The following is a 25,720-nucleotide window of genomic DNA, read 5'->3' as shown; positions in this document are numbered from 1 at the left end:
TAGATCGTAGGATAAGAAGACGCCTATTTCTGGACACAGCATGCCCAAACTGGTTGCTGAAGGAAAATGACGGCCTTCACCTTAATTGAACTGGTAGGAGAGGGAATGGATTCTGTCTGTGCTGAATTGGTTGGACAAGGTGTCCTCATGTTTGTGTGGTCACGGTTAAGCCACGTCAACATTTTATATTACTATTTATTTTCATCTTATTATCTTTATAAAATATATATATATATATATATATATAATGTTGACGTGGCTGAACCGTGACCACACAAAACAGGAGGGCATGGGAGGGCACCGGAAGTAGGAGGGTAGACAATCCTTGTCCGAATTGGTTTCCTTCTTTTTTTTTTCTCTCTATACAAAAATTCAGAGTAGGATTATTTCATCTCCAAATTCTCCTCCTCTTATCTTCCTTTTTATTTGAAGAATCACGATTAAGTTACATTAACATCTTATATCAACTCTTTATAAAGAAATGTCACTTAGTACTATGTTTTAATGGTATTCTACTTCAGTTGTAAGTGAGAGGTTTTAGGTTCGATTCTCGCCAAGGCGAGTTTGAACCACATTATTAGTAACACATTGTAAGGCTAAACCCAGCCCCCTCCTCTTAGTGTAATTAATATCGTTTGTTCAAAAACTCTTTATAAAGAGATAAAGACTAAGGAGGAAAGTACGAGAGGAGGTGAGGGAAGAGAAATTGGAGGGAGAGAGTCATACTCCAAAAAGTGAACACAAGATGTTGACTTGACTAATTGTGACCGTTCGAATACGAGGAGACTGAAGAGAAGGAGGGTTTAGTGGGGAGAGAATCGTACTCTATTTTACGCAGCTCCAGAGTATATAGAAGAATAAGTATTTATAGGAGGAATGGATATGGGATGTTGGATAAATAAATGATACCTAAGTTAATTGGGTAGAAAATACAAAAAGCCGAACCGAACAAAATTCAAATAGCCAAACGTCTCTCAATTAAATGTTACATTACAAATGTTACAAAATAAATGAAATGTTACGTTACAAATGTTACAGGATAAACGAAAATTAATAAATAATTATTCTTGATTTTATGACTTCAAAAGTGCTGGGGAACTTCGAGCGTTGTGTTTCTTGTCAAACCAAATACAAGAACTATCGAAGAGTAAAACGTCCTAGACGGTGGGCGATACTATTTAATTGCTTGTTGATGTACAAGAGTAGAGTGACCTTCAGCGATTGTAGACAACATAAGTTTGCAATCCTCAACAATAGGTCCAACCGAAGACATGTTGAGATAGCCGTTGTCCAAAAGAACAGTTACAATCTAGAGTGAATCGCTTTCCAAAGCCATCACGAGCAGCCATCACTTCAACTTTGCTGAGAAAGGTAATAGGATCATATCGTCTCGCAAATTAGCCACAAAGTTGCCATCACAGTCTCTTACAATTCCACCAACTCCACCCAAACTGATACCAGGACCCATCAATAGTTAACTTGAGTCTACCACTAGGCTTGGACCCTTACAGGACAGCTGTGAATGATCTCTGTTCGCTGCAGTTCCAGAGAAAGCAACTCAGCTAAATATTCTCGACACCAACTTAACAGACCAATAGTCGAAGAACTAGAAAATCAACAACCACGCACGTGATGCCACGCTGAAGCTGAGATACAAGAGAAAACGCGTGCGGGAGCTGTTAGGCTGCCAGTGGTAGCTGGGGGGTCGCAGTCCTCCCTCCCAAACCTTTATAAACTAGCAACTCTTCACTGAGCAGCATACGCTCTCTTTTGGATATTCTTCCGAGTTTCTATTTTCCAACTTTAGTGAAATATACTTCAGTAAGCGCGTTCACAGATTCAAGAGAAGATATGGGATCGAAGTCTGAATCCGTTTGTGCCACTGGCGCGTCCGGTTTCATCAGCTCCTGGCTCGTCATGAGACTCCTCGAGCGCGGTTACACCGTCTGCGCCACCGTGCCTGACCCCAGTACGTCTATATATATCCTACATTTTGCTTTTTGACTTTTCGGCTTTCATAAGTATTTGGTTAGAGTTAATGTTTTGTGATTTATTAATGGACTGCAGCGAACCAGAAGAAGGTGAAGCATCTGTTGGACTTGCTGAAGGCGGAGACGCACATGACGCTGTGGAAGGCGGATCTGGCGGACGAGGGAAGCTTTGATGAAGCCATACAAGGCTGCACCGGAGTGTTCCATGTTGCTACACCTATGGACTTTGAGCCCAAGGACCACGAGGTGTCATGCATGCATGCACAAAGAAAAAATGATACATATACTATACTGCTGTACGTAGAAATACGAACAGGGAAATTAAAACTCGTATCAAAAGATAAAGTACTGAGAAGTGGTAACTAAAACAAGAATAAGATATTAGAAAACTAAATTTTGTATGGTTTGACAGAATGAAGTGATCAAGCCAACAATCAATGGACTTTTGGACATCCTGAAGGCATGCCAGAAAGTTAAAACAGTTTGAAGGTTGGTGTTCACATCCTCAGCTGGAACCGTTATTATGGAAGAGCACAAAAAGCCGGTCTACAACGAATCCAACCGGAGCGATGTTGAATTTTGCCGCTTCGTCAGGATGACTGGTTGGGTAAGTAAACATAATCGATTTGTTATTGGTATTTCAAAATAATAGTCACCAATAATACATATTCTACATTTAACCTACTTTGTTCAGATGTGCTTCGTCTCCAAGACTCTAGCTGAGCAAGCTGCATGGAAGTATGCCAAAGAAAACAACATTGATTTCATCACCATTATCCCAACTCTTGTGATTGGTCCATTTCTCACGCCATCCATTCCACCAAGCCTTATCACTGGACTTTCACCAATCACACGTAAAATTAAAATATCACTCGAATAAAAGAAATAAGTGTTGTATAGTTCTATTGTTAATTATTAACCTATGTAATTAACATCAAATTATTTAATTATTTCAGGAACTAAATCACATTATGGCATCATCAGCAGGGGCAGTATGTTCACTTGGACGACCTCTGCCTTTCTCACATCTATTTGTACGAGCATTCGAAATCTGAGGGTCGCTACATTTGTTCGTCACATGATGCAAAAATTCACGATCTTGTGAAAATGCTCAGAGAAAAATACCCCGCGTACAATATTTCCACAAAGTAATTGCTAATTAATCCCTCCTAACCCTTAAGATAAATTAACTAATCAATTCTTTGTTACGCATATCATAATTGTTAACTAAACCCTAATGCAATGCAGGTTTTACGACAACTTAGATACTATTCATTTTTCTTCAAAGAAGTTGAGGCACGTAGGGTTTGAGTTCAAGTACAGCTTGGAGGACATGTGTTGTGGAGGCTGTTGATACGTGCCGGGCAAAGGGCTTGATTTTTATTCCGGCCGAGAAAACTGAGGCTGCTGATGAGAGCAACGTCGTCGACGTTAAAATTGCCGGTTAAAATATTGATGAGTGATTAATGTTTGCATTTTGTGTCGAGGCTTAATCTCTGTTGTTTTACATTTGATGGCCTGGATTTGATCTCTGTTGTTAAAAAGCTAATCTCCAATTAAGTATAATATTAGAAAGTACGCGACTCAAATTATAATCAAGAAAAGTAAGAGCCACAGCTCGAAGTTCACAACAAATGACGAAAAGTTCAACTGCCAAAAAAAAAAAAAAAAACCATTGTCGTACACCATTTCGAGCGGGAAATAGTACTCAAAGGTGAAACATAATGCAAAGGATCTCCGATCCCTTCCTCTTAATCTAACAAGTTCAGAGATTCAGGTCATTGAAATGTGATTAAACAATTAAAGTTATTATAATTTTTAAAGTGAACTCTTGTTTGTAACCGTTTGATCAAATTTCTATGGTCTGAATCTCCGAATTTGGTGGATTAGGGGGAAGAGATTCGAAGATGATCCATTTCCAAACAGAATGTCTACTAGTGCAAATAAATATTAGAAGCAATAGTAGACATTCTCTCTTGCTTGACCCTGGCTACGGGCATGGTGAACTTCCCCATAGCCTTTTTGGGTATGAAAATGATGGATAACCGTGGCTTGCCACCAGTTATCCCCCTTTTTAAAAAAGAAAAAGATTTATGTTGTTGTGTGCAGTGGTGGATCTAGGAAAAATTATTTGGAGGGTCATATTTTGAAAACACTCCATCATAGCTTCATTATCAACAGAAGAAAAAACACTAATTTAAGCTGAAAATCGCCGATTTCTCTACAAATCCTTTACTCCATATAGGGAATCACATTCACAAGAAGTTGAAACGTCTTTCTATTCAACAAACTAAAACGTATAGAAGGTTTGCGTGATGGTAAGAATTTGATTATTGGACGTAGATTTATTGACAAATTTTAGTTTTTGTGTTTTTTTTGTACCATACTTCACTAATCCCTAAACTACCGAGCACTAGTCAACTTTATGCCTTTAGGGACCCACTAAAAGACTCATGTTGAGGCACCCTTGCCAAAGCACAAGGATTTCTCTCCAACCAAGAGGCCAATCACAATGTGACATGTGCCAACATTAGAATAAAACTCCTAGAGTCGCACATAGACTGCAAACGAAAGCATGTGACTTTCCTCAACTATAGAAGGAGATCATTCTCCTATGATTAATCCCTAATGCCATTATTATACCTAATTCATTATTAGAACTCACTAATGATGATTATGTTTGAACATTTGTATTATGTAAACTCTACATTATTAATGAGAACTCCTCTACCTTGTGGATATAGCCAAACTTAGGATAAAACACATACATCTTGTTACTTTCACTAAGTGACCAGAACAACCTCTTGGATTAGGTCACGACTTTAACACTTTACATAAGTCCATCCGATTTTGTGCATTTTATTTTCTTATTATTTATATAAGTCCATCTAATCTAACAAAATCTATAATTTGCCCGAAAAAAAAAAGAAGCTAAAATAGAAAAATATAATAAAAGAATAAGCTTACTAATGATATTTAAATCATTTATAGATCTTAAATTAAATCCAACAAGATTTTGACCTGATCCAAATGAGATGCTAATCAAATTTGTCCAATTTTCTGATCATCAATAAATATCGTACTTTTGCTAAAAAAATTAATTATTTCGGGTATACTTTAAGGTAGTGAGGTCAATTTTTAAAATGTATATCGAAATATGTATCAAATTCGTAAATCCGCTACGTTTACATGTCTACTTTACTAAATTATCATGCAAAGTGTAATTTGCTATAAAACTTTCCTCTAATTGACACGTGGGATAAGAATCACCCCTGCTAATAAAACTCCGTAACTGTTTCGGGCCTCTGCAGTTTTCGATTTTATGAAAAACCCCTGAAACTGTTCCCACCAAAACCAATGGCGGCGGCGGTTTCTTCTCACCTCGCGTTCCGATCAGACAAACCCTCTCTCTCCTCTTCATTTTCCTCTTTCTCCGGCCAGAGTATCCGCCGATCGCCTCGATGCTCCGCCAAGCTCATCGGCATTTCCCGGCCTTCTCCGGCGAGCCTCCGACGAATCTCGTGCCAGAGCTCCGTTGCTACTTCTTCGCCTGCATCAGTCGCCGACGGAACAGGTCAATTCTCGTCTCTCATTCTTAATCTGACTGATTACTTGTTTAGCTTGAAGTTAATTTCTGTTCTTTCGCTTAATACGTTTGGATTCGGGGTTTCGGCACTGTGTTGGATTTGTTTTTGTGCGATTCCAAATTGCAATCGTAAAGTGCTTGATTAGGGTCTAGGGTTCTTGAAATTCTCGGAGTTAATTAAATGGCGATGTTCTTGAACAATGCAGGCATGTAAGTGTGTTGGTGAGTGAATGTCATTTCGGTTTGGAAGATTTGGCCATTGTGGAAATTAGGGTTTCTGATTGAAATTAGATATAAGGAAAGATTAGAACTTTGCAAATGTTGAATTGTGTTACCTGTTTACGGTTTCATCTCGAAAACTGATTCTTGAAATCTCCGAGCTTATGAAGAACCTAACTGTAACCGGAACTGTAATTCTTTATCATAGACGACGGTGCTGAATTGTGAGAAGAATAGATGACTTTGGTGAAATGTTGCCACAATATTAGTGCTTGTTTGGATGTGCTTGTAAAATGACTGGAAGCGGTGAAAATGCTTTTGGAACCAATCCTTAGTAAAAATGCAAGTAAATTCTGGAAAAGCGCTTAAAGTGCTCCCGGAAGAAGCACATAAGTGGTGCTTCTTGAGAAAGCACTTTACGTGCTTTTGGAACCAAAAAACATTTTCTCTAGAAGCGTTTTTAGCCATTTTAAAAGCACATCCAAACGAGCTCTTACTTGAGAAAACTTATACCGTTGCGTTATCTTATGGCTCAGCAAAATCAATTATCTTCTGACTTGCTGCTTTCCACGTTTCTTCATTTTTCAGCAAAATCGCAGCTGAAGGATTTTCTGCACATAAATGATTTTGACAAATCCACTATTCTGAAGATCTTAGACCGAGCTGCGGAGGTCAAGGCACTTCTCAAATCAGGAGACAGGTCATTTCAACCTTTTAAGGGCAAGACAATGGCTATGATCTTTGCAAAGCCTTCCATGAGAACCCGTGTCTCATTCGAGACTGGGTTTTTCTTGCTAGGAGGTCATGCCATATACTTGGGACCTGATGACATTCAGATGGGTAAGCGGGAGGAAACTCGAGATGTCGCACGTGTTCTGTCTCGCTATAATGACATTATTATGGCGCGCGTCTTTGCTCATAAGGTATGCTGGTGAGTTCTTAGTTTGTAATTTACCAAAGGCGATAGACTTGCGTAATTAAAGTTCAGTTCTGGGCTGGTTAGAGTATTTGTTATGGCAGCAGTATGTCCATGTGTTGTGAGTTTTCTCATGGAATCTCGTGAATGTTTCCGCTTGAGCAACGTACTTAGAAAAGATTTTTCTTCACCTGTTTTGTCGCAGGATATCCTTGATTTGGCTAAATTTTCAACTGTACCCGTTGTCAATGGCTTGACAGACTACAACCATCCCTGTCAAATTATGGCTGATGTCCTCACTATCATTGAACACATTGGCCAGATAGAAGGAACTAAGGTCGGTCCATTGTTTTGCTTGCTAATTACGGTTTTTATTCTGCTAGATTTAGAATACAGTTTCCGACTGTAAATTCTCCGCAAATTTCAGGTTGTCTATGTCGGAGATGGAAACAACATTGTCCACTCCTGGTTGTTGATGGCTGCTGTTATTCCTTTCCACTTCGTTTGTGCATGTCCCAAAGGTTTTGAACCAGATAAGAAAACAGTTGAGAAGGCGCAGCAGGCGGGTATCAGCAAGATTGAGATTACAAACGATCCAAAGGAAGCGGTCAAAGGAGCCGATGTTGTGTACTCGGATGTGTGGGCTAGCATGGGGCAAAAGGAGGAGGCTGATTCTCGCCGTAAAATTTTCCAAGGATTTCAGGTATGCGCTATGTTTATCTAAATTTTCCAAGGATTTTAGGTATGTTTGTCCGGTCGGGTGGCTGATGTTGGTTATATTTTTTTACTTGTATTTCGCGCTGTTACTACAGGTTGATGAAAATCTAATGAAGATAGCAGGGTCGAAAGCCTATTTCATGCATTGTTTACCAGCAGAAAGAGGAGTGGAAGTGACCGACGGAGTAGTTGAGGCTCCAAATTCTATTGTCTTTCCCCAAGCCGAGAATCGAATGCACGCGCAGAACGCTATCATGCTTCATCTGCTCGGAGTTTGATCATATATGATATCCCTAGCAATGAAACCGGAAACTGCCTTGGTGTACCGAGTTGTATCGACAACAGTACAAGAACGTTTCAAGTTTAGAGACACTTATTAGCCTAAAATTAGGTGCAGAATTGTGCTTTCGGATCGGTACTTGTTTGCTTGTTATCATCTATGGAGCAGATCAAATGCAAACTTAATGCATGAAGTTTTCGAGTAAAAAATGGATTGAAGTATTTGGGGCAACTAGGGATGCCATTTTCTGTTTGGATATGGAGGCTAACCCTCGTAGGGCATGAGAGAGAGACCGAGGATATACCTCGGTTATGCCCAAGAATTACCCGACTATATGGTTCGGCCAAATCCTAGATGTAACCGTTATTATATTCCCTGTATCTCTCTCTCTCATCACGTTTTATCTCCGACAACTCCTTTGATGTTAGCCTGTTGTTTTCTCCTTCATATAAGGATCACAACCCAAAGAAATAACATCTACGTGACTCACACGAGGAAGACGAGAAAAGGACGAACCAAAACGAGGACGAGGACGACTTTTCTTATTTCTGGGTAAAGAGGATGATAAGATTACACTTCCATTTTCTACAAAGAATGCCTACAATCTATTTCCTAATATTGCTATATAAATTATTCCAAGAGGAACCTATCACAGTAATACTTTATTTGCTCCTCTGTACGTACCAAAAAAAAGAGTCTACCGCTCTTCTACGTTGAATCTATTCCAAGCCTCCTGGAGAGTAAACCCAAAAAAAATATAAGTAAAGACTCAAAATTTTGATCTCGATCTTTGCTAAAATTGAGAAAGATCGCGGTTGATAAACTTCATACATATTCGGGGACAGAAGATTGGAAACGCACCTGTAGAAGATCAAACACCTTCTCGCAAGTGTACTTCTGCTGTATGCTTGCACCCCGTTGCTGTAACTTGTCAGGATGAACAAAGAGAGCAGCTTTACGGTAAGCTTTCTTTACAGCCACAGTTGTAACGATTTCTGTTAGAGGAATTGGCTGCCAGCCACTATCCGGCCCGAGGATCTGCCAGTTACAGACATCAAGTTAAAACTAGCTAATTATAGGGGAATTGGAAATTTAATCTGCTTTGCCTACAATCATCATCATTGAACACTGAAGATGAAACAGAAACAAAGCATACTAATATCGCAAAAGAAACATGAATCAGGCTGGCACATACATATTGTAGCGTTGAAAGTAGTGCCCGCAAATTTCTCTCTTTCCCGCTTGACCACCTTTTGACCTCGGCATCGAGACCTTCTGCTAATCTCTGCACAAAATTATATTCACACGAGTGAGAAAACGTTTGGTGTGTACGTAAACGTGTATTCACAAGAGCGAGAAATTACATTTCTCTCAGCTTGCTCTTTCTGTACAAGAAGATCACGCATATTCTTCTCCGCAAGAGCTTTAGCCTGAAGGAGATTGGAAAGAGTAAAATATATGAAGCAGAGCTTGTTATAAGTCACCACTGTGTATTCAGAACCAAGCAAAGATCAAGAAGATCAAAACCGAGAAAGATCAGAAACATACCGCACGTTCAGCCGTCCGTTGATTCCTCTCCAACTTAGCTTTGCACCTTTGAGATGATTCAACATTACTTCCACCACTCCTCTCAGCAGGGGAAGGATCTTCATTAAGGAAAAAAATTGTTCAGAAGTCGCAGAGAGTTAAATAGTACATATCCTATAATTGAATGCTATGATGACACAGTAAAAATACGAGATCAATGCATAGAATGGAATGCTATAATGGCACTGAGAGATAACCACATACCGCTGTTATTTGAAGAACTTGGGTATCTTGATTTAGACTCTGGGTCCTGCAAGAATTTTTATTATCCATTAATTTTTGTTGTTAGAGCTGGACAAGCTTCATGATACTTGGTAAGAGTAAACCATTAAAACAAATACTCACAGAGGGCGAAACACCCAGCTTCATTCCATCATCTCTAGAAGCACCAGAAGATTTCTCAGAAACAGATCTCTTAGCTTGCTTTCCTGCCTCGTAAGCCTTCCCGGATAATGCTTTTTCTAAGGCACGCTCCCGAGCCTCTTCAGTTGCTCTTTCCACAGCAGCACGTTCAGATTTTAGTTTAGCTTCCTTTGAAGCCTTCTCAGCTAAGGAAATATCATTAGCCTTTACAGAAGTCTTTCCCGACCTTTCTTGGGTCTCAGCGATTGCCTTTTGACGAGTTTCAGCAGCTCTTTCTCGAGCTTCAGCAAATGCCCTTTCGCGAGCTTCACGAATTACCCTTTCAACAGCTTTTTTCTCCTTTACTCTTTCCCTTTCCCTCCCTTTTGCATTCTGTTTTTGTTTCAGGAGTTCCTTCTCTATCTCTACTTCCTTTTGCAATCTAGCACTAGTTTCACACTCTTCTGCAGTCGGGGTTTCTTGTTGATTTTCCATTTTTTGTTGTTCCACTTCTTTCTTTGAAGTATGACGTTTTTCACTTTTCTTTGCAGTCAAGGTTGTTTGACGATTCTCACCTTTTTCTTGTTCCAAGACTTGCAGCGAACTATGAATGATTACACACTCTTCTGTCGTGGTTGCTTTATGATTATCCATATTTTCCTCTGCACATGTTGTCTCCGTCTCATGATCCAGTCGCACATTTCTGCCCTTTCTTCTTAGGATATGAGAAAGCTGAGCTACTTCTGTACTGGTCCCATCATCAAACCACCTTTTCCTGTGAGAAGGTTTGAAATTATTCTTGTTCTCTTCCTGATCCACAGCAACTTCAATTTCCTTCACATCCTCATTGATTTCTTCCATTTCTTTGACATGCTTTTCTAAAGTGACATCTTGCTTTTGCCCACAGTTCATGGCATTTATATCTACATTTATCCCATTTTCTTCACAAGGATGGCTCTCAATTGGATCTTCCATTTGCTTCAGTATCTCAGCAAGTTTGACACCTGAAGCCAAGCCATCAGCTTCACATATTTCTTTCTCCTCCATGCCATTCTCCTCTTCAACTGATTCTGATTGGTTCCCATTCTCCTTGAGCTTAATAAGAGTTTCAGAAACATCGAGTTTATCAAACCATCTTTTCCTATGTGAAGACCTGGAATTATTCCTGTTCTCTTCCTGCTTCACAGAAACTTCAGCTTCCATCATATACTTATTTATATCTCCCAATTCTTCAACTTGTTTTCTGAAATCGTTGACTACTTCGGGCTCTCTAACAAGCTGGTGATCTTGCTTTTGGCCAGAGCTCATGTCATTTCTCTTCAGAGTTATTCCATTTTCGTCACAAGAATGGACCTCTGTTGCATCTTGTACTTGCTTTGGTAACTCAGTAAGTTTGCAGTCTGTTTCATGCATCTCTTTCTCTACTGTGCCATTATCCTCTTCAACTGATTCTGATTGGTTCACATTCTCTTTGAGTTCATCCAAAGTTTCAGCAACTTCTATTCTATCCCCATCCTCTTCATGTGCAGGTACCTCCAGAGCTTCTTCTACATCCTTGTCATATTCTGCATGTCCAGTGGGCCCCTCTTTTTCGTCTAGGTCCTCACCATCACCCTCCTCACATAGGTTATTAGTTGCCTCAAAATTGCAGTCTGTTTCATGCATCTCTTTCTCTACTGTGCCATTATCCTCTTCAACTGATTCTGACTGGTTCACATTCTCTTTGAGTTCATCCAAAGTTTCAGCAACTTCTATTCTATCCCCGTTCTCTTCATGTGCAGGTACCTCCAGAGTTTCTTCTACATCCTTGTCATACTCTGCATGTCCAGTGGACCCCTCTTTTTTGTTTAGGTCCTCGCTGTCACTCTCCTCACATAGGTTATTAGTTGCCTCAAAATTGCAGTCTGTTTCATGCATCTCTTTCTCTACTGTGCCATTATCCTCTTCAACTGATTCTGACTGGTCCACATTCTCTTTGAGTTCATCCAAAGTTTCAGCAACTTCTATTCTATCCCGGTCCTCTTCATGTGCAGGTACCTCCAGAGTTTCTTCTACATCCTTGTCATACTCTGCATGTCCAGTGGACCCCTCTTTTTCGTTTAGGTCCTCACTGTCACCCTCCTCACATAGGTTATTAGTTGCCTTAAAATTGCAGTCTGTTTCACGCATCTCTTTCTCTACTGTGCCATTATCCTCTTCAACTGATTCTGAATGGTCCACATTCTCTTCGAGTTCATCCAAAGTTTCAGCAACTTCTATTCTATCCCTGTCCTCTTCATGTGCAGGTACCTCCAGAGTTTCTTCTACATCCTTGGCATACTCTGCATGACCAGTGGGCCCCTCTTTTTCATTTAGGTCCTCACTGTCACCCTCTTCACATAGGTTATTAGTTGCCTCATAATTGCAGTCTGGGTTCTTTAGATCCTCTCGAGCCTCTGTCACCTTCTCATCTTCTGTACTCTGATCAATCAGTACTTCCGTTCTCCCATCTACTACACATGGAAAACTTTCTTGTTGTCTCTTCTCACATTCTATCTCCTGACTAGCAGCCCCTTCAGGTATCATCTCTGTTTCTCTCATGTTGTCAAGCTTCTCATGTCCTTCAGACCTGCTCTCATTTCTCTTCTCAACATATTCCTCATTGTTAGAGTCCTTAAGTGTCTCCTCAATGCTGTTTTGCCTGTTGTCTTTGTTGAACCACCTCTCAGTGTCTTCTTCCCTGTGGACATGTTTTTGCTCCCTCTCATCTTCTTCCTGCTTGTAAGCCTCGTCGCCTATCTTCTCATAGTCAACCCACTCTTGAGACATCAATTTCCATTTCACATGTCTGGTTTCCTGTAACTCTTGAGTTTCATGCCTTCTGTTGTATCCTTTTAGCTTCTCGAGCTCCCCTGGCTTCTCTTCAAGAATTTCCTTCAAATAGGAAGCCTGAAGCTTCCCAGTTTCTTCATGCTCTCTCGAACCTTCCAGTCTATTCTCATTTTCTTCCTGATCAAAGGCATCTTTAACTGTTTCCAGTTCACTTGCATGTTCTTCACACTTAGATGACCCTGCATCCAGACTGAATATCTTCTCTAACTCCCCGTGTTCATCGTATTTAGCTGCTTGTAATCTCTCGCCACAGAGTTCTGGATTTTCAAATGCTTCCGTGGTTGTCTTCTTCCTTTTCTGTTCCTCTTCATCAGCAATTTGTATCATTTTTATGGCAGGGTTGGCTTCTTCATCCTCTACTGTTGTAGCCTGGTGTTCACTCGAGTCAGAAAACTCATAGAACACTTCTGCTGGTTCTGATAGATCAAGTTCTCCCGTGTCAGGAAATTCATAGAACTGTTCTGCTGCTTCTGAGAAATCAGGTTCACCTGTGTCAGCAACTTCATAAAATTGTTCAGCTGCTTCTGATACATCAGCTTGTTGCTGCGTACAACCCATGTGAGTCGATATAGATTCATTCTCTATTTTCCCTCTAGTTTCCTTAGCACCAAAAATTTTATTTGCATCATCAAGTGCTGCAGTTACTTGTTCCAGCTCATTAGAAAAAATTGAAAAATGAACAGGAACAGCCACTTCTTCACGTAACTCCTGAATCTTCCTCTCTTCGGGTAGGCCAACTCCGTCTGCAAATTCATCCCCCTTCACCTCAAGTTTTTTACTTGTAGAAACACGAACAGGAACAGCCACTTCTTCATGTAACCCCCGAGTCTTTCTCTCTTTGGGTATGCTTACTTTGTCTGCATATTTATCCCCCTTCACCTCAAGTTTTGTACTGGTAGAATGATGAACGGGAACAGTCACTTCTTCATGTAATTCCCGAGTCCTTCTCTCTTTAGGCATGCTTACTTTGTCTGCAAATTTATCCTCCTTTGCCTCAAGCTTCGTACCAGTAGAATCATGAACAAAAATAGCCACTTCTTCATGTAGCTCCCGAGCCTTCCTCTCTTGGGGTATGCTCACTTTGTCTGCAAATTTATCCCCCCTCACCTCAAGTTTTGTACTAGTATATACATGAACAGGAACAGCCCCTTCTTCATGTAAACCCCCAGTCTTCCTCTCTTTTGGTATGCTTACTGTATCTACAAATTTATCTCCCTTCACCTCAAATTTCGTGCCATTGTTAAAGCTCGGTTTGACACGATTTTGTGAACCAGTCTTCTTTCTTTCCTTCGACTCTTTTGCCATATTTATCCTTGCTTGAGCCTCCTCTATTGCCTTTATCAAAGCAGCCGCAGAGGCAGCAGCGGTAGAATTTGTGTCTACTTCCTCATCAAAGTACGGTGGTGAAGAAACAAGGCCAGAACCTTCTAAATTATCACTTCTAGAAAGGCCAAAAATAGAAGCCATTGGTTTCTCAAATTCAACCTTGCCCTCAGACAGCGGGCTTGAAATTGATGGACTGCTTAAAGGATTAATTTCACATGCATTAAATAACTCACTGTGCGAAATGGATCTTTTCCGATCATAATTATTCTGAACCTTGGCACCTGCCCCAGAAGTCTGCTTCCTATCAACAACAGCTGGAAGGTCTCTTGCCGCCTTCAGATGGTTGCCCTCCGTCATTCTCTCACATAAATTATTGTTAGGGGAAGCACCATTTTCTTTGGAAGGTACCGGTTTATCACCTTCAGTCGCGTGTATGGGACTGACTTCATCAACCAAACATGTATATGCTGGAACAGCATGAAGCATTGCTCCGCCCGTAAAACTTTTGCTTCTGTGATTGGTTTTATGGTATGACATGTTGAACTTCTTGGCACCATCAAATGATTGATAAGACGCTTCATGTGACAAAACACGATTCCCCTCGGTATCAGAAGGATCTGACCCTTTCGAAGGCGACCGCTTTTCAGCCGGCTTCCTATTCATAAGAAGGAATACAGTCATACACACACGCCAGAATGTCAATCTATGTAGCTGTAAAAAGTTTGCTTCTTTATCTTTCGGTGTGAAATGTCTGTTATTTCCGGTTGATTTAATCCTACATATAAGAACTAAGAGCTCTCGGATTCGGTTCGAATTTATCTTCTTGAAGTTTTCTCAGAAACCAAACAAAGGATGAAATTATTAACGGTTGAATTTCAACTGCAATTTACAACTGCCAGCTACCGAAATTACTCAAATTTATAAAAATCGAACTGAAATTTCAAAGAACGAGCTATCTAAAGTATCAAAATTACTAATTTACCATGCCAGATTACGAAAGAAACGAACTTGCAGACTCAAAAAACATGTAAAATTGCGCATTCTCAAGGAGCGAGGAGTAAACGTACCTTCTTTCCTTCTTCTTCGGCCCCGCAAAGAGCTCCTCATACGGCACTGCGAAATCTGAATCTCCAAATCCACCGAAGACGTTAGAGTAATCGAGCTTCGAGCTCCGAACATCCACCGAATCCTTCTGCTCACGGAGCTCCGGAACGTCAAGCACCGGAATCGACGAAGCTCCGGAGCCGCCGAAAATCTCGCCGTAGTCGTCGACTCGGGAGGAGAAACTCGAGACATTGAACTTGGATGCAGCAGCGGAGGAGAAAACGCCGTCGTATATCGCGAGACCGTTGGAGAGCTTCTGAGAAAGCGACACGGACGAAGCTTGGTAATCCATTGATGGACCGGAAGGTGAGAACTACGCGCTGCGCTGCGTTTTGCTTCTTCTTCCCCTCCTGTCAGTGTTCGGAGCAAAATCCACAGAGAGATCACCGTGAGAGAGATGAAATTATGAGAGAGGATTTTCCGGGAAAATGTTGTTATGCGGTCTAACTGTCGGAGTACGGAAGTTGAATTAATCGGTTTTGGAGCAAAAGATCGGGAGGGTGACCGGCGGTAGCCGGTGAGTGTGGACAGTGAACTTTTGACTCAGGCTTTTTATCGATTGGCTGTTTGTGCTGTCGTGTTGCGTGCGAAGCTCTTCCGAATCCGACGCGTCAGTGTCAAATCTGCAACAGTTGACACCGACAAAAGAAAGGGGTAAATTGGGTATCATGCTAAAATCAAGGGTAGTTTTGGAAGGTTAAATAAACAGCTGAAAAAAAAAAAAAAAAAAAAAAAATTCATGTTTATAAGAGCGATTGAAGGGAAGGATAATCGTAGTGGCCAAACTCATGGAAAAGACTTAGCTGCTGAAAGATTCAGCAGCATCTCCTGCTGTCAATCAATTACGGTTAAACACATGTTTAAACTGTGATTAAAAAATTTACAACTTGGATACGTATCCAGCCGTGATTGGTTGGCAGCAAGAGGTGCTGCTGAATCTTCAGAAGTCAAGTCTCGTTCCAAACTCATTAATATGATCAGCCATTCAGTATTACGGTATTGTAATATTCATTTTCATTTGAAAGTGAAAGATCTTAGGTTCGAATATCGTGGATGACGAATTTGATACCAAATTAGGCTGTTCATTGTATGGTTTAACCAAACTCCCATTTTCCTTAACTTAAAAATATCGATGTACTCGGAAGAAAAAAAAAAAAAAAAATCAATCAGATGGTTCATAAATTAAAAAAGCAATCAATGTCATTCTTAACACATGGGTGGTGTAAATGAATATTGTCCTTCCATTTAGAAAAAAGAAAGAAACTCCCAAATATTCTAATGCTTAACTGAAGTAAATAATAACGTATTAGGTCCACAAGCAAATCTCCACAACTGAGCGTAAAGAAAGCACTCATTGCAGGCCGGTGAGGCAAAGTACTTATTCAAGAAGTGGTTATTACCAAAAGCGGAATGGGAAAGATGGATAAAGAAAGCCTAATTATAACAAAAGTCCTTGTAACTGGTATTCATTTGAATGTGACTAGAATCCAACCGTTGTTTGCACAAGTACTTATCATGTGACTACAACCTAACGGTCGTTTTTTCTTTTGGTAACATAAAGTGATGAGTCATCGTCCTAAAAACTAGCTCAAAAACTTACTACAAATAGTTCGAGTTCTAAGAACTCATATTCTATCATCAAATAACCGAATTCTAATCTAATCAAGGATTCTCAACACAATAGTATTTAAGATTCATATTATAGCTTCAATTAGCATTGTCATTTGCCATCATGCTCTTTTTCCAATAGACATGCACTAACTCGCATTCAGTAATATATTTTATAAATTGTTTGCACCGATAAATGATGCTAGCAAGATGATGAAAGTCGGTATCGATCATATAATTAATTCAATTAACCTAACAGTCGTTTTTGTTGAAGCCTTTTGCATGCAAATATGCAATAGAGAGACGATTCACGTAACTAACTAAAACAAATTCGGCAATGGCAATGGCAATGCCCAATGTGTGATCTAACCAATTTATTCGTTTTTGGCTTGAAAATTAAAAATGTAATGCAACTGACTTAAAGTAATCTAAGTTGCGTATTTATTATTAGCTAAAAACGCTTTCAAGTAACTAAAATGACGTTTATGAAAGTGCTTTATGACAAAAATAGTGATAATTTTATAATGCTTGTAACATGAACACTTCCAATCAGGCGTTTAGTGGTGGATCTGGAATTTTTAACCTCATACCAAGATTATCATACAGTCCTTTGCGGACCTTATGTGCTTTTTTTTTTTTTTTCCAGTTTTCTACGGTCTCGAGGTTTAGTAAGCCCCTAATGGATCTGTCCTTTATTTATGCACAGCAAGAAAATAAATTAGTGAGAATTTACAACTTGCTCATAAAAGACGATCTCAAGCCAACAAGACTTTTTGTTTTGCGATTGGCGGAGAGTATCATACACAATCTTACTCGTATTTTACAAATATGTTATTTTTATAACTCAAACCTATGATCTTTCAATCACAAAAAATAACATTTTTGATACGTCAAGACTTATCTTCAACAACCTATAGCTCATAAACCTTGCAATAGATTAAGACATAGCTTTAACTTTCTACAAAAGCACGTCATCATCTATGGCCGCACATGCACACTTTCATCTGCAAAAGTTACAAGTAACGACCCTGCGAGGACTAGTAAACAACTATGTATGATTGGACTGAGGAGACAAGGCCTTTTTGGGGGAATCTAATGAATATCTTAGATTAATGATCACATGAATAATTGATGCATAAAAAATATATAACAATGTGATGATCATGAGGCTCCTTCTCTTTTTCGCTTTTTCTTTAGCTTAGTGCTTTGCCAACACCGTTGAACAGGCTTTTATTTGTTGATGGAATTTCTTAAAATCCATGTCACGAGATAATAATACACGCATTGTGATAATATTCTGATATACATTTGCGTGAATGTAAGTTATTCTCCTTTAATAGAAAAAAATGATATGAAACACCTAATGTTGTAGAGTTAGAACATGTATTATGAAGAGGCGAAGGACTATTTTAGCATCCCAAAATGAAACTATATATTTAAGAAATCTAACTCACCTCTTGTGACGCGTCATCCATCTGCCCAAGAGACACGTTATGGTTGAGAATCCTGCTCTCATAAGGTTCTCATTTTGGGGACCTATGAGGATTCCATGCATATTAGCCAAAAAATTATATTAGTTTAGATTAAGAAAAACTTAAAATATTTGGCCACTTAATAAAGCAAAATCGGCTTAAAATTCATGAACTAATAAAAAAAACTCATTTTTATTGCTTTGCTTTATTAAGTTGTCAAATATTTTAAACACTTAGATCTAAACTAATATAATTTTGTGACTAATATGCATTTTGTCCTTATAGGTCCTTAAATAAGGACCTTAAGAGACCAGGACTATATGGGTGACTCTCCTGCATTCTAGTCCCACAGTTCTCCAATTACTAGTGGATTCAAATGCAGGGGATGCCCTTGTATCTGCCACAATGGGGTAATTCTAGGGAAATCAAATATTTAAACCAAATTTTGTAACCCCAAATAATGTGGTTGTTGATAATTAGATTATTATTTAAGTGTTGATTAACGTGCTTATTTCTAATTGATGTTCCTTCATTTTGTTTGTAAATTTAATTGAAAATTTTGATTTCATTAGCATTATCCGTCTGATGAATGTATGATGGAAAAATCTCCCCCTTGTAGTAAATTTTTTTCTCCTGTACATTTTGGGTTCAAAGTCCAACTCCATGGGCTAGACTTTTTGCTTAAGAATTATAGTCAACCCACAATCCATAGACCTACTTTTGGGCCTGAGGCCCAATAAGCCATCTGGGCTCAGACCTAAACCCTTTATTTTCTTTTTTTAATTTACCAATTACGAGCAAAGAGAAAAAAATGTAGGCACAAAACAAAACCAACAGGTTCCTCCCCAGATTTTTTTGTGCCCTTTCGGATTCTTTGGGTGAGAATCTTGAAAATTTGTAAATTATATCCGTTTATTGTAAATTATGTGATTATTTTTATCAAATACTGTTTGTGTTTAATTTTAAATAAAAACATTTAAAATAATTTATAACTATACGATGCACGATAAACGGATACAATAAATAGATCCGGAATCCTCACAAAAGGATCCGGTGAGGATCCGAATTCGGCACAAAAAACCCTCTCTTGCAGAAATAGAGAGTCGGAGTCTCACTTGCCTTGAACAAAAAGAAACCCTCTATAAAATTCCCCAGAAGTTCACTGAGAGAGAAAGGCACTGTGATTTCTGCTTAAGAGAGAGAAACAAGAAACCCAGAAGTTCAGCGAAAGAGAGGCACTGTGATTTCTGCTTAGAGGTAGAAACAAGAAACGACGCCGTAAAGATGTTCAGGAACCAATACGACACCGACGTGACGACATGGAGCCCCGCCGGGCGGCTCTTCCAGGTGGAGTACGCCATGGAGGCAGTCAAGCAAGGGTCCGCCGCCATTGGGCTCCGATCCAAAACCCACGTGGTTTTGGCGTGCGTCAACAAGGCCAACTCCGAGCTTTCTTCTCACCAGAAGAAGATCTTCAAGGTCGACGACCATATCGGCGTCGCCATTGCCGGGCTCACAGCCGACGGCCGGGTGCTCTCCCGGTACATGCGGTCGGAGGCCATAAATTACAACTACACGTACGAGTCGCAGCTCCCCGTAGGACGACTCGTCGTTCAGCTCGCCGATAAGGCTCAGGTAAAAGCCCTAATTTTGAATCTGTTTATGCAGCTCATTTATGTAAATTTTTGGTTTTTAGTGGATGGGTTTTGTGACTTGTGATTGTTGGATGGGGAATTGGGGATTAGGGTTCTTCCCGGGGGTGGGTAGTTAAAATTCTTAATCTCCGGGGGGTTTCTGGGAAATTGACGGTCTCATTAGGTATCAAACAACCCAAGTTAAAAGATCATATCTTGTTAATCCGTTTCACCTGAGTAGCATATGGTAAAGTAAATTTTCGGGGCAGAATTGATAGGCTATTTGTGTTTGGATTGTGTTGTAGTTGTAGACATTTGTCTAACTGGCTTTGTAGGAATTCTTGTGACCATGAAGATCTTATACCTTTTCTTGTAAAGTAGTTATAGACATGTACATTATGCATTTCGATAAAAAAAAATCGGCTCCATGTAGAAAGGATAACTTTTTTTCGGGATCCCGTACCTCCGGAGTAGTTGGTTTGTTGTTGATGAGCTACTAGCTACTGTTTGTAGATTACTGGTGTTAAGAATTATGTATGATACAACTTATGAAAAATGTACTTTATTTGCGTGCGGACAGAATTCTGAGATAAGAACTTTCCTCCCCCCTTCTCTCTCTTTGTGCATACACTCACATGTACACACTATTTATCTTTGAATCTTGTAGTTAAATTTTATTTCAGATTGGTATACAGAGGTTTATCTTTGCATATTCTTATGCATTCATTTAACAATTTTGTGGAGACATCTGCTCAAATTTTGTAAGCTTTAATCCACAAGGATACAAGTGAATGGATTCAGTAAGATTATGTTAGTTGCGTATTTTGCTTATTCTCTGAAGTGAGTTGAAGTTGAACTCTAGACTTGAGAAATTTGTAATTTTGTTGGGTTCTGAAATCAGCCGTTTTAGCTTGAGGAATGGGCGTTTGTTACTAGTAGATGCTGAATCTGTTTGTCACCCGTATTCTTCTGATTAGAAGCAAAACTTTGCAAAACTGCCTCAAAAAGAGCAAAAAAACTCCTTGATGTCTCTTCAATATTTATTTTGGTCTCTCTAATCAGTTATCTTCCCTTCATGTTTACCACTACATGTGTCTATTTGTACATCTATTTGGAGAGCCTATGTTTCGTTTTCTTAGTTATATACCCTGTGGATAACAGGTCTGTACCCAGCGCTCATGGAAGCGACCGTATGGTGTTGGACTATTAGTAGGTGGGTTGGATGAGTCTGGAGCACACCTATATTACAACTGCCCAAGTGGGAACTACTTTGAATACCAGGCATTTGCAATAGGGTCTCGCTCACAAGCTGCAAAGACATACTTGGAACGCAGGTTTGAGAACTTCACAGGCTCTTCAAGGGAGGATCTGATCAAGGATGCCCTCATTGCAACTAGGGAAACCTTGCAGGGAGAAAAACTGAGAAGTTCCATATGCACAATTGCTGTGGTAGGAGTTGGGGAGTCATTCCATATATTGGATCAAGACACCGTCCAGAAGTTGATCGATGAATTTGAGATCGTGCAGGATGAGGCTCCTGCTGCTGAACCTGAAGCCGGTGCTGAGCCTGCTGCAGCTGCAGAAGAGGGTGCTGGTGCTGGCGCTGACCAGGGTGCTGCTCCCGAACCAGATGTAGCTCCGATGGATATTTGAGGATGATACTTACAGCTGCCTTTTCGTCCTATCAACGAGGTTTTCTAGCATTATGTGTCTTTTTAAGAGTATGGATGGTATTTGTGGAAGATAACAATCTATCGTTGAACATTCGCCCTTATCTTTTTCTTCTCTCTTACAAACATTTTGAAGGTGGCTTCTGCTTAGATCAACTTTACATTCGGTACCGTACGACACAGTTATTGAACCTAACTGGTGTCCAAAAACACCGTTCTTATGGAACCGTTTACGGAGCTTGTGATCTTTTAACGTTGTTTTGATGAATTTAGTGTAGATTATCATGTTGTTTGTCACACAATCTAGCGAGCGCTGCAACTTAAGTGCATCTACAAGGTTTTCGAGCAAAGTTCGGTTTTCTATTAGCTCTTGCTTCGCCTCAGAGGGAGTTTAGTCGTTAATAGTTAATACCATCGTCTCTTTGAAATTTTATTAGAAAAAATGTGGTTGCAGGCAAGCATTGCAGTTTCAACTTCAGATTTTGCTTAAGAGAGGATAACATTGATCAAATAGAAATGGATATGAACAGGATCGAGGAATTCGAAATAATACAAGGACTATTTGTGATAAAAACGCAACATTTAGTGTCATATAACAAGTAAAAACTTGCAAAAACAGTAAACACAGTAAACCAACATTGCAACTTAAACCAGAAAGAAAAGTTACAAAACAGCCTCGATCTGTTCAGTATCCTCCCCTGATGTTCTTCGGTTGTACTCACTCGTCAAGTCAGCCTCAAAATGCAACCATCGTTATGCCGTTGCTTTCGAAAACATATATAGTTGGCTAGTAGTCATGAATTTTGAAACAATCGTTGTTCCGATAACACAGTAGAACATAAAAAATCATGTGGGGATCTGAGGAAGAGTGAGGCCTTTGGTCAGCATCTGCTTGTACATCCATTGCCAGTTATCGGGCGTGACCTCACCCCCGAGAGATCGAATAACAGATCCGCCACTGCACGATCCTACTTTGCAGCATTCCTCCAGAGATAATCCCTTCACCAATCCATATAAAAATCCACTCGCAAACAGGTCTCCTGCTCCTGTGGCATCTACTGCATTGGCTTCCCCTATGGCTGGAACTCTCACAATCTGACACAGGAAGACAAAAATTTCAGAAGATACCCTCGATAATCAACATAACACCGGGCTAAAATCTTACTAAGCTTCCGACCTCTTTTCCATGCTTTGCCATACATCCGTTGGAGCCTAACGTCACCACAGCCCAGCGGCAGTGTTCCGCCAGAAACTCAAGTGCAACCTCGGGATCAGCCTTCTGTTCACCCTCGGAACCTCTACAACAGAATTTAACACCACATTACCAGTCCGCTAGAAAAGAAGGAAAAATCAACCAAAATGGTAGAAAAGGAGAGACAGCTTTATTTCATCAAAATTGGGGTTAACAGTTCTAACATATTACAATTCCAACCAAAAGAAAGTCACCTTAGCAACTCTGCTGCTTCATCCTCATTGGCAAAGCAGAGATCTACGTCCCCTGACTCCAGCAGCTGCAGAAGAGGTGATCTAAAGTTGCGAACCATCTGGGTAAGGTTAAAGACTATATAAGATAATATATAGAGACCTGAAACTTGATATTAAAAGCCGAAATAAGAAAACAAAGATTAAGAATCAGAACTATGTATTTTCACTTTGCTTGCAAATCAAAACTCAAGATTCTAAACCAATGCACTTGCAGCTTTATTAGTTTTCTTTAGTTAGCCTTTCGGTTCAATATTGTATGGGGACTGCTATACTCTAACGAAATTTTTGTCATTCATTCTGGAAACGGCATTATCTTGTGTCATAACGCTCTCTCCCAGTAAATAAGTCATGAGTGGGATCTCAACTTGCTTGGACAACAAATTTGGACAAATCCCATCCTCCAAACAAAAGAATCCGAAGAAAAATAATTGTACCTCAAAACTGGCCAAGTCTAAGGACACAAATAGACCCTCTTGTTTCGCAATCGATATAGCCGCTTGAATCACCTCCAAATTGATGATACCATACCTCAACAACAACCACTGAAAGGAAAGAGATATCAGCATTTACATATACAAAACCCTTTCAACTATTTAAATCATACCAACTATGTCTAAGTTTCACAAATGATTCTGCGTAAAGCGCATTATGACATTACATTTTGTTGGAGTATAGAAGAGACTAACCTTAGAGCCCTTAAAGTCCGCTCTCGTCAAGTCATCAGCCTGGATAATTCTAATAATTCTTTGTAAGCTCATTCAAAGAAGTTGTCCAAATACTGACAGCCCAAGCACACACCACACACAACACACACACACACATGCAGAGACACGCAGATATGTATGCATACATGGGCATATAAACAGAGGCATGCACCTGAGACTGAAGTTTCACAGCACTTGAGAGACAGGGACGCATTGTCCGATTGCCCAAAGCATCGACCAAGCAAACACACTGCACCACACCAAATTACCATCAAAGTTTCAGCACTCAACATATACAAACTCAATCCGAAAACCCCGAAAAAAGACAGAAAATGAAGCTAAATCCTAACCTGAGCTGTGGGTCCCTTCTTCATCCTCAATCCAGAGAGGTTCACAGCATGAGAGCTCATGTTACTGACAAATAACTGGCCTTGCTCATCATCTCCACATGCACCAATTATCCCACAGGAGACTCCGAAACCGGCACTCAGCCCTCGGATTGTATTGGCAACACTGCCACCGGCGATGGTTTTCATTGGCAAGAAAACATAAGGGGATGAAATTACATGGGTTTTCACCTCACTCAATATATGCTCAAGCTCTTCAATTTCAACCTACAAAAATACGTCCCAAAAGCTAAAGTCCCCAACTTTCTGATTGAATTCAGCAACATTAACAAAACCCAGAATTCAAAATTATACAAATCCATAAAAAGCATCAAAATTTGCAAACCCAAGTAGCAGGAAAAAAAAAAATTATTGCAAAAGGAGCAATGAAGTCCAAAGGGGATTACAGGAATGGAGCCACCGCGCTCGCCGGGGAGTTGATCGAGCAGGGACCAGTCAACGCGGGCAACATGGTCGACGAGGGCGGAAGCCTGTAGTCCTAGTACCAGAGGAGCCTCTCGCGCGGCGGGGTTGGGGGTGGCGGGTGAGGCTCCTGCACCCATTTTCCTGGCCCTTCTGGCTCTTTGGGAATCGGTACTCTGCTCTCTCTCCTTCTCTGCACACTCCGGCTTGTGTTGTTGTCGTGTATTTATATACACTGCAAAGCAATCGTGTATTTATATACAATGCAAAGCAATCAGGAGGCGCCGTTGCAAGTTTGCAGGTCCAGTCCAAAAGCCTGAACGGGCCACGTCTTGTTCTTGTTCTTGTTTAGTGTTTTTTTTTCCTCTTATCTTGTTTTGTTTAGTTGATGTCATGTGCTTGTATGTTTCATTATGTTACTATATTCGTAAATATTGTCGGGAGATGTTATTGACACTTAAAAGAAGTTATTTTTTTACTTATTGTAATGCTATTTTGTTTCTAAATATAGAAAATTTAAAGTATAAGGTGTCCTGCATTTGTAAAGTCGATTAAATGTCTTGATTTAATTTATAGTTTTTGTGAAAATAAAGGGTTTTTTTTTCTTGTCAAATGAAAATGAAATTATTGAGTTTTCGATAAATTCTTTGCATGGGTGGTGGAGCCCGAGCACCTTCGGAATGCTCTACATTACGTGGAAGAAGCTTACAATACAACGGACAATAATTTCAAATTATTGTCTATAAATTTTGAGAAATTATTAAAAAAAACCGTGAGTTAATCTTCTTCTTTTAAAAATGTGATCGTTGAGTTTTCGCAAAATCTTTTAATTGGTTTTATATGGGTGAAGGCGTGGAGCAAACCGTTAAAAAGGCGTGAAGCAAACCGTTAGAATTTAGAAAAGTGAGAAAAAATTAAGGGAATTATTATTGATATTTTTAAATTTTTAAATTTTCTATATTTAGAAGAAAAAAATACATTTGTAAGAAGTGTAAAATGAGATTGTTGGAGTGCCAATAACACTTCTCAAAACTAATTGGATTTATGAACTAAGCAATTCAAAATGTCTCTTAAGTCTAGTGCTAACTGCAGCATCCCCAGGGAGTCTTAAGGAAACACTCAAGTACTATTCACTTTTAACGTTAAAGATATTTTTACTTTAAAAAGTCACTCCTGGTACTATTCACGTACAACAGTTTTTTATCATTTTGATTAAAACTTAAAAGTTTTTAAACCATTTCCATTAGTTTTGTTTATATTATATGATAGACCACATCACCAACAACTAAGGGAACAAGCTTTCTTTTATATCCATCCATTGCCTTTGTTTATTTTAATTTAATTTCCAAAAAAAAAAAAAGAAAGATAAAATAGACAACACTTTCAGGGAAAATTGCAG

General features: G+C 39.6%; 4 protein-coding genes and 1 pseudogene across 5 annotated transcripts; 3 read left to right on the top strand and 2 right to left on the bottom strand.

Moving 5' to 3' along the window:
- The first annotated feature begins 1,782 nt into the window (after nucleotides 1-1,782).
- LOC137718427 (bifunctional dihydroflavonol 4-reductase/flavanone 4-reductase-like) lies at nucleotides 1,783-3,519 on the top strand (annotated as a pseudogene). The gene is made up of 6 exons (XR_015965531.1): nucleotides 1,783-1,969; nucleotides 2,068-2,237; nucleotides 2,404-2,598; nucleotides 2,686-2,845; nucleotides 2,948-3,139; nucleotides 3,240-3,519. The product of XR_015965531.1 is annotated as a bifunctional dihydroflavonol 4-reductase/flavanone 4-reductase-like (transcript).
- Nucleotides 3,520-5,236: 1,717 nt separating this feature from the next.
- Nucleotides 5,237-7,940, top strand: LOC137718652 (ornithine transcarbamylase, chloroplastic). The gene is made up of 5 exons (XM_068458205.2): nucleotides 5,237-5,565; nucleotides 6,385-6,719; nucleotides 6,918-7,049; nucleotides 7,140-7,415; nucleotides 7,525-7,940. Exons 1-5 carry the CDS (start codon nucleotides 5,349-5,351, stop codon nucleotides 7,705-7,707), a joined length of 1,143 nt encoding a protein of 380 aa, XP_068314306.2. The 5' UTR covers nucleotides 5,237-5,348; the 3' UTR covers nucleotides 7,708-7,940.
- Nucleotides 7,941-8,222: 282 nt separating this feature from the next.
- Nucleotides 8,223-15,540, bottom strand: LOC137718651 (uncharacterized). Its single transcript, XM_068458204.2, has 8 exons — nucleotides 14,903-15,540; nucleotides 9,642-14,490; nucleotides 9,501-9,546; nucleotides 9,258-9,355; nucleotides 9,074-9,139; nucleotides 8,905-8,994; nucleotides 8,571-8,747; nucleotides 8,223-8,442 (listed from the first exon to the last, which is right to left on the bottom strand). The coding sequence occupies exons 1-8, from the start codon at nucleotides 15,229-15,231 to the stop codon at nucleotides 8,407-8,409; spliced, it is 5,691 nt and encodes a 1,896-aa protein (XP_068314305.2). The 5' UTR covers nucleotides 15,232-15,540; the 3' UTR covers nucleotides 8,223-8,406.
- A 3,396-nt stretch (nucleotides 15,541-18,936) lies between these two features.
- Nucleotides 18,937-21,608, top strand: LOC137717468 (proteasome subunit alpha type-1-A). Its single transcript, XM_068456854.2, has 2 exons — nucleotides 18,937-19,654; nucleotides 20,815-21,608. Exons 1-2 carry the CDS (start codon nucleotides 19,304-19,306, stop codon nucleotides 21,304-21,306), a joined length of 843 nt encoding a protein of 280 aa, XP_068312955.2. The 5' UTR covers nucleotides 18,937-19,303; the 3' UTR covers nucleotides 21,307-21,608.
- A 195-nt stretch (nucleotides 21,609-21,803) lies between these two features.
- LOC137717467 (pfkB-like carbohydrate kinase family protein) lies at nucleotides 21,804-24,700 on the bottom strand. Its single transcript, XM_068456853.2, has 8 exons — nucleotides 24,306-24,700; nucleotides 23,863-24,126; nucleotides 23,685-23,762; nucleotides 23,495-23,533; nucleotides 23,243-23,350; nucleotides 22,770-22,867; nucleotides 22,501-22,621; nucleotides 21,804-22,418 (listed from the first exon to the last, which is right to left on the bottom strand). The coding sequence occupies exons 1-8, from the start codon at nucleotides 24,459-24,461 to the stop codon at nucleotides 22,170-22,172; spliced, it is 1,113 nt and encodes a 370-aa protein (XP_068312954.1). The 5' UTR covers nucleotides 24,462-24,700; the 3' UTR covers nucleotides 21,804-22,169.
- Between the last annotated feature and the right edge of the window lie 1,020 nt (nucleotides 24,701-25,720).

This window comes from Pyrus communis, chromosome 8, assembly GCF_041283825.1.
Source record: "Pyrus communis isolate YQ-2024b chromosome 8, ASM4128382v1, whole genome shotgun sequence".
Taxonomy (NCBI): Eukaryota; Viridiplantae; Streptophyta; class Magnoliopsida; order Rosales; family Rosaceae; genus Pyrus; species Pyrus communis.
This window is presented reverse-complemented; position numbering and strand designations above follow the sequence as displayed.